The sequence below is a fragment of the Onychostruthus taczanowskii genome, unplaced genomic scaffold (genome assembly GCF_017590055.1).
Source record: "Onychostruthus taczanowskii isolate IOZ18803 unplaced genomic scaffold, ASM1759005v1 scaffold19, whole genome shotgun sequence".
Taxonomy (NCBI): domain Eukaryota; kingdom Metazoa; phylum Chordata; class Aves; order Passeriformes; family Passeridae; genus Onychostruthus; species Onychostruthus taczanowskii.
Genome location: NW_024499128.1, coordinates 8,537,926 through 8,550,454, shown reverse-complemented (window position 1 = coordinate 8,550,454; position 12,529 = coordinate 8,537,926). Strand labels below are relative to the sequence as shown.

The 12,529-nt window shown below is 41.1% G+C and overlaps 1 protein-coding gene across 3 annotated transcripts in view; it reads right to left on the bottom strand.

Annotated features, from left to right (window-relative positions):
- Positions 1–275: 275 nt before the first annotated feature.
- The window catches only part of GPR146 (G protein-coupled receptor 146), a 48,785-nt gene continuing 36,531 nt past the window's right edge, over positions 276–12,529 (bottom strand). The window contains exons 3-4 of one of the 3 annotated variants that reach the window (XR_005952448.1): positions 3,533–4,917; positions 276–486 (exon numbers count right to left, since the gene is read on the bottom strand). Coding sequence is in view for 2 of the 3 variants with exons in the window: in XM_041401667.1 (XP_041257601.1) it covers positions 3,869–4,873 (1,005 nt within the window). In the remaining variant the exon portion in view is untranslated. Of the gene's footprint in view, positions 4,918–7,614; positions 7,772–12,529 lie in introns of those variants that run through there. The other 2 variants (XM_041401667.1, XM_041401666.1) reach the window with 2 other exon arrangements.

The window sequence follows — 12,529 nt, the reverse complement described above, 5'->3', positions numbered from 1 at the left end:
ATCTCCAGGTGCACTGTTACTCTGCCTCATTAATTGCAGGATTCTTTATTCTGAAAAAAGTCAGGCGGGGTATGTGCCTTTTACCTTTCATTCCCAGCCAACTTCATGCTGATGAAAAATGAGATTTTAATAATGTCAAATTAAGGCCTGGAAGTTTCACATGCAAGTCGTGCAATTTGTTATGCTTTGATTCAGTGAAGCCACATAGGTTTAACTTTGTCTACAACAGGTTTTTATCAAGAAAGCGAATTAAAAAAAAAAATCACACATTTTATTGACCATGTACACTTGAACATTTTTTATTGAGAATGTATTATGAGTCCATACTTCCTTTATGAAGCTTTCCAGACAGTCCATTTCTGTAGTATTTTAAAATGAATTGGAGTCCACATCTCTTCGTTGTAATAGAACCAGGAATTTTCTAGTGGATGATCACCTTCTTTCATTAACTGAAATTAAATCTTCAGAGACCAACAAAATTTGATTCTGAAATGTAAACTTTTGAAATTAGGACCTCTACTAAGTTGGTCAACAAGGACCTGTCGTGAGCCAACTGTGTTAATAACTCAGAAGCAGAGCATGACATTTTTGTTAGTTCATTGATTTGACTTAATTAGTGGTTCAGCAAGAGGGCTGTAAGCCATAAATCAATTCAAATATTAAGTTTAATTTTGTGAGAAAATAACACTGTTAATAATGGCTTACTTTCTAGTACACATTATATACATACAGAAGAATACAGTACACCTTCCTGTTCAGAGGTTTACATTTAAATGATACACTTTTAGAAATAATTTAATAAACTCTTTGCAGATTCTTTTTACATCAGTAGGCTGATTTTTATCTTGCATATATACAGTATTTTTATTCATATCTATTTAAATGTGTAATAGATAAGCCCCTATTTACAGTCACCAGAAACCTTCAGGTATTTGAAATAGAAAGGCCCCATTCTCAAGAACTTTGTGTATTAAACATTTGTCCATAAAAGTTCTTCCTAATTTGTGATACCTTGTATTTCCTTAAGTATTTTACAGCACTTGCTCCTCTACTGTTCTTTATATAATAAATACCGCAAAGCTCTCTCTTTTTGGGGCGCTCCAATTAAGTTCAGAATTCCCTTAGGAGAACAGCAGCAAGGCAGATCCACAGCACAGTTTCTTTGAGGCAACTAATAAATCAAATTAACTTTTCTAAGAGGTTGAGTGGATAGCAGTCTTGTTCATTAAATTATCCACGTTTTTGTATCTATGATTGCCATCACATTTAGTGTTTATCAAGGATACAGACAAACATCCGTAGCTCTGTTGCAGTAAAAAAGATTAGGAAAAAATCAGATTGGATACCCCACAGGTAAGTTCCATAAAAATCTGTCTTTCTACATCTCTTAAATAGCAGCTTCCATTTTACTACACAAATTTGTAATGTTGAATCACTGAGTAAGGTTTGGAGCATCATAAGGAGTCAGTGTGATGAAGTAAACATGAGTATTGAATGGTACCAGGTGTGCAAGACAAGCAGGGATGGGAGAGAAATGAAAGTTAAATAAATTGTGCAGAGAAGTGAAAAACGATAAAGAGAAATGACACAAGGGCCACGATCTGAAACTGAGAATTTAACACTGAGAGAAAGGAACAGAAATAAAGGCAGCAGTTCTTTTAGAGACAGAGAATAACATGTCTTAAGAGAAGGAGGAAATGGAAGTAAGGAAGCAACATGGAAGTTGAAATTGCACTTAAAGTTGCCTGCTCAGCTGCACTGTTCTGGCAGTGTCCCAGTTCTGAAAGCCTCTATTCACACCAGATAAGCCAGTTCCTCCCTGCTGGAACTCCTCCTGCATAATGGCACAGAATTTCTTTAACAGATTCTACGTGAGAGATTTCATGTGGTGCATTAAGAAACCTAATTTTCCTCAGATGGGAGGAAGGAGTCTGTTTGCTTGACAGTTGCAAGGAAAGATTTTGTTCCTAAGCACTTCTGTGTGGAAGTGAGCTTGAGTGCTCAAGATGTGTAGAAATTCATAGAAAATCTCTCAAGGTGGGCAAAACCAAGAAAGCAGCCAGTATGATGTATGTCAGCAGAGAGACACTAAATGAGTGAGTTGGACACAGCAGTAAGGAACAGCTTCAGTCCTTAACATGGTTTTCATCAACAGGCTAAAACTGAAAACACTACAGAAATAGATTATTTACTCTGTAGGCTTTAAGGGTTAAAAATATTCAATAAAATACGAAAAGCTCTTAAAAAAAGTAAAGATTAATGGAAAATCTTCCCCCAGGATGTTGATAAGTTGGAGATGGTTGCATATAAAGAAGATAAGCAAAGATGACTAAGGGAAGAAATTTCTTGATGGAAAAAGATTTGAAAGGTCTGTTCCTCAGAAAGTTCTTTTCACATAGAACTTCAGTATGTGTCTCTGCTGACAGACTAGGACCAGTTATCAGACAAGATTGTGCTCTAAGCAATGGAAAGGGTTCAGTTATGGTCTTGCTCCATTTTTTTTTTCTATACCAGAAGCTTGAAAAGTCACATTTTTGTAATGACGTCATGTGGAATTTGAGTTGTGCTGTCACAGATTAAGCAATAAAATGATGCTGTAGCATGTATCAAGTGACAAAATGTCTTGGGGCCCCACACCAGTGGGAGAATATCAGCTCCACTTGCACCCCCTCCTGTCCCCTCCTGTCATTAATGCAACAGTAGCACAGGAACAGGTAGTTTTTGGGTCAGTGTTTTGTATCTTGTTGTTGTAGCTGTTTATGTGCTTCCTGCAGCATGTCTGTGTTTCTCATGTATTTCATATAATCAGTAAAATTCTTTACTGTGTATCCAAGAATCCCAGTGGAAGGCTTTTTTTGAGAGGTCAGCAAAGAGCTGATGCTGACTGGAATTCCTATATTAAGGAATTTTATATGGTTTCCAAACCTCCAGTGATGTCCTAGATTAAAGAGAGTTTATTTGTTGCAAACATATCCCTTGAAAATACAAAATGTTAATCATAAACATATTTATTTTTTAAGATAATTACTCTTGTTACATGAACATATGTGGACCATAACACTTAGCAAGACAATCTTTGCTAGTTAAATTCTGTTTTAACTTTGTAAACCACTGTGTCCTTCATTTTAGTATGTGGAACAAACATCTCTGAGTTCCGTCAGAATTAGTTAATAAATATTTCTGAATTCCTGAAATGTTTTAGGATACAAACAAAGCACTGGAAAATTAAAACATGTTTTTGTTATTTGTTGTAGCTAAAAGAAAAATTAGTTTGCCATAAATGTTAAAACAGGTTAGTTTGTGTGAGAAAACAATTTCTGGAAAAAGTAAATTAGGCTCCTTTTAGAGGGGAATCAGTGATGGAGAAAGAAATTAAATAATTTAATTTATAATTAACATCTACTATTTGGACATGTATAATTGGGTAATGTGATCTTCAGTAAAGATCAACTATATAATCTTCATTGAAAAATGCTATTTACTTCATCAAGGATAGCACTATCACTTCTTTGTACAGAAAACAAGGTAATACCTTTTTCTATACAAGATACAAGGTGCTGTGTCTTCAGTCAAGACTTCAATAAACTGCTTAGCGATTTCTTCAGACAGGAAGATCAGAGCCATGAAAACAGAGATTATCCTCTGTCAGCAGTTCAGTGCACTGAAGGTATCTGATGTCACAGGTAATGCAGCACACAGGCCAGAGCCTCACACCACTTCAGCAAACAACTACTGGAAAATTAAGACTGTTGCATTCAGCTGCAATGGAAGCTCCTTCCAGCCTCTTGGCTGGGACTCTCACACGTCTCTGAGTGCCACCACAGCAGCGTCACAGTCCCAGCACTGAGCACCAGGGGTTGTGTCACACCTATGTCATGACCTGCTGGACCACTGTGCGCTCGTGAGAACACCCCTGGTTCCCACAGTGTATCTTTTTAAGCAAACGTCGTAATTTGTTGGGAAAGTTTTTGTTAATGTATCTGTAGAGCAGAGGCATGACGAAGCTGCTGGAGAAAGCCAGGAATTTTGACAAAATCGTAGCAAAGTGTAATATTTGAACGGAATTTACATCTGGAATTCTTCCTCGTAGGTTAGTAAACGTGCTTACCAAGAGAATAATGTAATAGGGTGTCCACAGGGTGAACTGTGTGCAGACTGTGGCAATCAGAAGCCTGTGCACTGATGGATCCAAGCGCCCAGTGTCCTGATCCAGTGGCGTGGCCTCCTTGCGTATCCGCAGGATCAGCGTCAGCGCGTAGAGAACGGCGACGGCGGGAACAACGTACCCGATGAACACCATGATGGCATCTGCCGCTTCCTGGTTCTGCATCTTGGAACACTCGATTATTTTGGTGGACACGTGGTTGCAGACGTAGAACAGGAGAGATGAAAAGCTTGTGAGCATGGCCCCGCCCCAGATGAACCCGCAGACGTGCTTGGTGTTGTACACACTGGACATGTAAGTCCTGGGCAGGGCACGTTCGATGTAGTAGTCCAGACTGAGCAGCGTGGTAGAGTACATGGTAACTAAGGAGGAGACGTTGAATAAAATAAGGAAGGTAATATAAACTTCATTGCTGGAATTCCAGATGGCCCATTTTGTATTGGCAAGACCCAGCAGGTACATTGGTGCCAGAGTGTTGATGATGAGGCCGGCAATGGCGATGTTGACAAAGTAAACATCTGGCATAGTCATAGTAGCTTTGTTGTAGAGGTTAACTAGGACCAGCAGGCCATTGTAACAAAGGCCAATTGGGAAACATATAATGAGGTAGAGAAGGGAAAAGATGGAAAGCACAAGGTCGAAGTCATGGCAGAGATGCTGGTCCTCACTGTTGTCAGTACTGTTGATTAAGGCTTCACAGCTCCACATAGTGATTTTAGCTTTTGTGTCTTCTTTGCTGGTTACCAGCTTTTCTGTAGAGAGAGAAATAATGAAAGTGTTGCTAAAATATTACATTGGAAATTAAATGGAAAGTACCATGAGGAAAACATTTTGAACTTCAAGATTATACACATCACGTAACTGATGTTAGTCTAGAAGAAAGTAAACAGTTGTTCAAAATTTCATTAGACTGATAGTTTTGAATTAAATGAAACTAGTGGCAAATTAGTTGATAAAGGACACTCAACAGAAGTAAATTGTAAACTGTCATTAAGTACTGATGTATATATGAATAATTTGAAAATTGTCAAACAGTACCTTGTATATAGCTAAAAATACATAAGGGTAACTACTGAAGAGTGGAAGGATATAAACTGAAGCACAAATCTTCACAGTATGATGGGAAATAGAGATCTCCTAACATCTTAAATAAGCTTTACCTTAAAAAAAAAGTTTCTTGGGAGGCATATCCAAGGCACTATGGTGGATGTGTATTGGATCACTGATAAAACTGACAAAGACTAGAGGTTACTGGGAAATGAGGTGTAAGGGGGGGTTGGTTTTGTTGTGGGTTTTGTTGTTTTTTTTTTTTTTTTTTAAATAGGTCAGTTTGTATTCAGACTTCCAACCTTTACAACCATTTCATTTCAAAAAAAACAATGGACCTCTGTAGTCCAGGGAACCTAATATCAGGGCAGCCTGACTTTCCAAAAGGCCAGAATCAGCTATCATTTCCTCTCAAAATAGCTCGAATTCTTTAAAAAGTATGCTACTATCAGCAGTTGTGGCCCAGCCATCTTTGCTTTATCGTCAGCACAGATAGCATTTTAACTGAAACCAAGTGAACTTCAAAGCAGTTGTGTAAAGTCGCTTTCCAAAATGCAGGAACGAGAAATAATCTCTGAAGTACAACTCAAAACAGGCAGAGCCTTAAAATCGTGGCTGTTGTGGATGGCAGCCCTTTTCAGGGGCAGTGCCGAGCTGGTGCAGCAGGTGACTGCCCATGTCACCTACTCTGCCTGTCACACACTCCCGTGGTTTTCTGTGCTCCTCTGTCAGCACCTATAGCAAAGTGTAAGTGCACATATCTGGATTCTTTCCAGAGGGAGAGCAAGATTTAATCAATCCACAATAAACATTGTGCAATGAAAATGAATGCTACTAGACAACATGCTGTACTCCATGAACCAGATGGCTAAATTATACCGTGTGGGGTCTGTGAGCATTCGGGTACGTGACTGCATCTCCCTGGTGCTAATCCTTTGACTCTTCAGCCATAGTACAAAATTGGTCCCAAAATTGCGTCAACTTCCATGTTTTATTTCTCACTGCAGTTGTTTTGTGTGCATTTTTCTTCTAAATAACATAAGCTGAGCCAAAAATCAGACTAAAAATACAGTAATTTTAGCTGGGCAAACAAATTTTTATTCCACTGTCCCATGTTGGATTTCCTCAGAGAAGTGGCTTCTGTGGCAGCACCAGAATTCCTGTTGTTTTCAAAGGCTGTTTTCACCTTTAAGGGAGAATTTGACTTCTTTTGGTTCATTTTCTCACATCACTTCTTCAGTATACTGTTGTGTTGAGTGGACCACATCATATCTTTATGTTGTTTTTCTATCCTCATTCTATTTTCGAGCACTGAGAACAACCCCATTTGTTTTCAGGAAGCATCTGTTTGGTTTAGGATTTTAAGAAAGAAAAAGAAAAGCTGTTTTTTTCGCAATTGAAGGGAACCAAAACTACATCTCATTGAACTGTTATGACTCGATTCAAGCCAAGCAGCAGACTGGAACTAGATATTGCAAATATATGCATTCTGGTGAGTGCAGAGGTGACTAAGCACAGGCATGGGTACAATCACGTAATTCCATTATGTAGGTTTATCCTTAAGCATGTAGCTTTGATTACTCCAGACTGAATTACATCAGCCACTGAATAACTTGCCTGTATATTGTCTCAGAAGATCAACAGTCTTTGCTACTAGGCTTTGTATTTTACAGAGCAGGGGGATGTCTGGTTTCACAAATGGTTTTAGTCATTACCCTTATTCTTTCTTTATGTCCTCCAAGTGCGGTTAAACACAACAATTCTGTTTTAATGATAGAAATGGCAGGCGATTCATTCTGTTAAACAGTAATCTTAGGAAAGTGACAATATTTACCTCTGAAATGAGCAAAAACAAACCCCAAAATTAAAATATTTCCTCGGAATAAAAAAAAAAAAAATCTTCTTGATGACTTTCAAGTTCCCAGGTGAGGGAGGCATTTCTGCGGCTGAAGCCGCAATCCCCCGTGCTGCATGCTGAAGGCACTGAACCTGTTCTGTGTGCGGTGCAGGCCCCGCTCAGCATTCCCTGCCTGCCGTGGGAGGCTCAGCATTCCCTGCCTGCCGTGGGAGGCTCAGCATTCCCTGCCTGCCGTGGGAGGCTCAGCATTCCCTGCCCGCCGTGCCTTTTGCCGTCCCCAGGGCGGCTGTGCCGTGTCCGGCTCTCTCCTCCGAGTGGCCGCTCAGCAGCGCGGCTCGCCCGGCCCGCGCTGGCCCCAGCCCCGCAGCCCCAGCTCGCCTCTGCTGCATAAGTGCAGGCTGCAGCAGCCTCTCGTTTACGGTGCCCCGGCCCCGGCGGCCCCGGCGCTGCCCGGATCCTCCGTTCTCAGCCCGGGATCGCGCAGCCCCCGCCTGCCGGGCAGCGGCACGGCGCGTCCCGCCCGCCGCGCTCCGCAGCCTCTCACCTTTAATTGCCGTGTGCCGCTGCCCCGGGCCGCCCTGCCGAGGCACCGAGGCGGCCGGCAGGCCCCGGCGTGGCTCTCCCGGGGGTCATGGTGCTGGCCCGGCGAGCGCCCGGCTCCGCGCTGGGAGCCGCTGCCTGCGCTGCACTTGTTTTGCCTCTCTAAGTTACTCACAAGTTTCTGCTTGGCTTGGCAGGCGCCTGGCCCCTCCCTTCCCCTGTTTACAGCCAGTTTCAAGAAGTGAGAGGTTGTGCTCGGAGCTGTTGGATTCAGCTCGTTTTGTAGTCCCCTGGGTTTCGGATTTACTGCTTAAAATCCATGGGCGTGCAGGTTTGTTATGGTTTTGCCATCGGTGCTGGGGTTCTGCAGGGCTGCTGCAGAGCCCGTGCCATTCCCTGCAAGTGCTGTCAACAGCCTCCACTCAAGAGCGTGGGTTTTATTTTGAACTCGGGATGAGAATATGTAGCTTTGAGGTTTCATTTTCATAGGCCATATATCCTGAACAATCAGTATTTAAAAATTCCCTTACTACAAAGTGCACAGGTGCTTGTGGTGCTGGCAAACATAAGCCAGCTTTTAAAACGAGGTAGGAAGAAAAGTTTCTGAGCATTTACTTTGAATTTGGAGATTGTTTCGATGTTGTAAAAAGATGTTACAACATAATCCTAATTTTGTGATGGTGCTTTGAGTTCCCTTCTGCTTACTTTTAAAAAAAGTTGATTAATCTCAAGGATATTTGCATGTCACTTGCAGTTAATGGATGAGAATGTTTATATTTTCCACAACTTTAGAATGGATCACTTCTTGAAAGAGCTTTTGAACTGCAGATTGATAATTTATCCCATAATGAATTTTTTCCTGTGGTTGTTCTGTTGTTTATATGGAAACTCCTCAGACTAATGAAAAGGGACTACCTTTGAAGTATGTTTCCAACTGATACCACCAAGCAAAACAGAGAGCTGCCTTTTTCAAAATAATTTGTCTTATATTTAGAAATTCTGACGCTTTATTCCATAGCAAATAAACACCAATGTAGCATCCCTTATTGGAAAAATAAGCAGCTGTATATGAAATAAATACCGGAAAAACGCCAAATCTGAAATTAGCTCAGTTGTTTAGAGCACAATGCCTAACACCAACGTTGTGGTTTGATCTCCATATGGGCCATTTATTTGGACTAGATCCTTGTGGGTCCCTTCCAGCTCCGAGTGTTCTGTGAAGTCTAAAAGTGGTCATCCCATTTGTCTTGAGTTACTCTATCTGACCACAGCTTGTATTTACATGTTCATTACAAATATTGTAAAACCACTGCAGCTCCAAAAAGCAGAAGATTCCCCCGTTCCTGTTTGATAGATAGTCCACAGACAACTGTGTGTGCGCTGTGGATAACTCCATGTTACAAACGGTGGCATCACATTTTTGGTGCTTCAGAACTTTAGAAGGACTTTAATCATCCTAAATTCACCAGGGAAACAGCAAAGTAGGAAAGGTATTCATGTAGAAGCACTTTTAGAGTGCTGATACTTGGCCAAAAGCCAAGTCCCTTACACTCCATTAAAGCTGAAGGCGGTTTTATTTTGATAACAATGTCCGTGAAGTACTTGAGAAAAAACTTCTTGCAACACAGCACAAGAAGTTGACAGCACTTGGTGGCAAAGATTATTTTAGAAAAGAGCCATAAAATGAACTCTAAATAATGAGAAAAAAATGAAGTTCTGCTCAGTTGTATTATAGAGTCCATAGCTGCAGTCAGGCTTTTTCAGGCATTTCCATTCATAATGCAGCACTAAGTTGCAGAGCAGGTTGGGTAAGAGTTAGAAGCGTGACCATTCTACGCTCGGATTATTTTATTTGACTTAAAAACCAACCCTTCATCCAGCTGCAGCACCGTCTCTTTTCTCTGCAGATTTTTCTGTTTATACAGCACATGGTTTTCCTACTTGCTCTATTATCATCTGTCTGTGACGTAGCTCTTACCTGGTTTTTCTGACCTCTCAGTGTGTTTTCACAAGCTGTGGTATCATTATAAACTAATAGCTGGTAAAATCCATAGCTAATAAAGCTGTTGCCAACAAGGTAAGTCTCTAAACATGCCAAACACTTGTACCTTTGTCACGTCCGCTTGAGTTCCCACAGGATCTCAAATCCTACAGACTGAAACCTGGTGCTGCCTAGGGGAAGACTGGGCCCTACACAGAGCTTTGCTGGGCAGCACAGATTTGCTTCAGATCTAGACTGAGCAAACTAAAAATCATGGCCAGAAGTGCTGTATGTGTATACAAACCATGACTTAGTAGACTGTCAACTCCTCATCAGGGCTTGAAAGGTGCTTTTTGAAAGGGACAAGCTGAATATTACTTATGGATTAATTCCTAAAACTATAAATAATGGATAATCAATATTTTTGGAAAATTAGAAACCTACAATTAGTTGTACATCAAGGGGAACACACTGAATTCTCAAGTGCTGGAGAGTGAAGTGTCACATTGCTGTTCCCTCTCAGGCTGGGTAACATGACATTTCTTTAGGCTTACTAGCTTATATACATACCATAGGGATTAGCAAATGACTTCTAGGCTGGCTATACAGAAAAGTAAAACTAAATAGCTCAGGTTAGATGTGAGAGGGGAAAAATGCAGCAGTGCAAGCAAGTAGGTTTTGGAATATACTTCCCTCATGCGGTTGCTGAGTTGCTGCTGTACATAATGTAATGATACAGCTCAGATAAAATGCTTTTAACATGAGTGGAGAAGAAAATCCTGCTTGATACTGGGGGCTGGGCTGAAAAACAGGCCCCTTCCAACCCTGTCATTTATGTCTTTGTGGTGCAACCATTGACCAGTTTGGCAGGGGAAGTTCATAATTGATACTGGTTCCATTTATAATGTGGTTAATTCAGTGCAATGTAAGGTGAAAGCAGGCACGATCAAACAACAGGGACGACTGATACAAAGTAGCATTGAATGTAATAAGCCTATGTTGGATATTTTAAAAAGTACAAATCAAAAAGCAAGAGTAGGTCAGTTGAAAGAGAGCGAACAAGGGGTTTGCCACTCATGGCAAGTCAGCTCCTGGAAGAGCAGTCACCCAACCTTCTGGTCGTGGTGATTTCACCTTTCATTAGGCTCAGGTTTTGGTTTCCTAAACCTTTTCCCTTTGCTAAACAACTTGCTTTAGTAGCAGCATAACAATAATTAATAATTAAAATAAACCCAGGATTTTTCACTTACATAACCCAACTCCTGCCTACTCCCACTTGATTCTGCACAATTTGAGTGCTGTGAACCCATTTCCAGCTCTATAGGCAATTGCCTTCCCTTGAACCAATGTTCTTCCTTTAACATTTCTTCTGTCCATGCATAAATTCTTATGTACATTTCCTGATTTCTTAAAATACTCCTTGAGTTTCCTATCTGCTTGGCCAATGTTTTCCTCTTTATCTCTCCCTGATGACTCCCTTACAATTAACATTGCATCTCCCATCATTATTTGCTCATATGACACACACACAGTATCGCATCCAAATGATGACAGGGCTTCCATGCATGACACACTTTCACTTCTACTTTGTGATTCTCCTGTGGGATATCTCAGGCTGTTCTTTGGTATTTTGAATCAGCAATAAAGATTACATTCTCAAGAACTGTAAGGGTGCATTTCTGTTTCATGTGGCACGAGTACAGAGATATCCGTGTTCCTGAAATTGATCTTTGCATTTTGCATTGGTCGCCTTTTGAGGTTGCTCACTCTGCTTTCCCAGAAATTCTGAATATACGTTATCTTCAGAGTTCCTTCCTGTGGGTGGGTGACCTTTGTTACTGTTCCACAGATGTTGGCAATCCCTGTCTCATTTGTTTATCCTCTCATTCTGTAAGCAGCACCATATTTGTGGTGAATCATTTGCTTAGCAGCTACCTGGTGATTCAGATCCCACTTGTGCCATGATAATCTGCTTACTGCCCTGGCCTCTTGGCAACCTGCTAAATAGATGCTTTTCCCCTCCTGTTTTGACCTTTTGTTGTCGTTATTTATCATTGTTATTATTAAATGTATAAATAATATGTAAAATTATTAATGTATCGTTAGCAATGTCAGCTGCACATTTGATTTCTGTTTAGATTGTTCAGCTCTTTGGGAATCTGAGTTCATATAAGCCATATCAAAAGTAAGCCTGCAAATTGCTGCCATGGGAAACTAAGCATCAAGAAATGAGTTCAGATGGGCTTTTTGCTTGGAAGGAGGAAAACTGGATTTTAGGGTATGGCAACATTTTTTTAGAATGTGCATATTCTCTAATAGGCTAGAACTGCAGAACTTTCTCCTGTTTTTAGAGTTCATAGAAGGCTGCTCAGAACAATGTGTGTATCCATCAGAAATGAATAATTGTATTTGCTTTAGTTTCTCTTTCTCCCTCTCAATTTCTAAGCAGCTTAAAGCTTATGAGACAATTTACTCCAATAAAGGAAGACAAAAAAGATCAGCTACTCTGGAAACAAGGATCAAAACTGCTAAATGGTGTGTTTAAGAGCCCTTTAGATCTGCTGGAGAGTGGCAGTGTCATGGTGCTCTGGAAGGTTGTAATAACCAACTACAATGGGGCAGAAGTTCTGTGGAGAGGAGACAGCCCAGCACTGCAGCCCCTAAAGATTTGTGTGGAAGGAGTCCCTTGTTGAGACACAGATGCTATCTGCCAGGCACATCTGCCTCTCCAGATAAACCCTGCCTTTCTGTGCTGTTCATTTCTTTGCAGTGCAGCCTCTGTGGGAGCTGGGTTGCCAGGGGCTGTGCCCTCCTGGCAGCTGCTGGGGAACAGCTGCACCAGGGGCTCTGCACGGGTTAACTCCATAAACTCAGCCTTGTTTGGTTAAGCTCTCCCTGTCCCAGCATGGATGAGCGGCACTGATGGTGCTGCTCCACC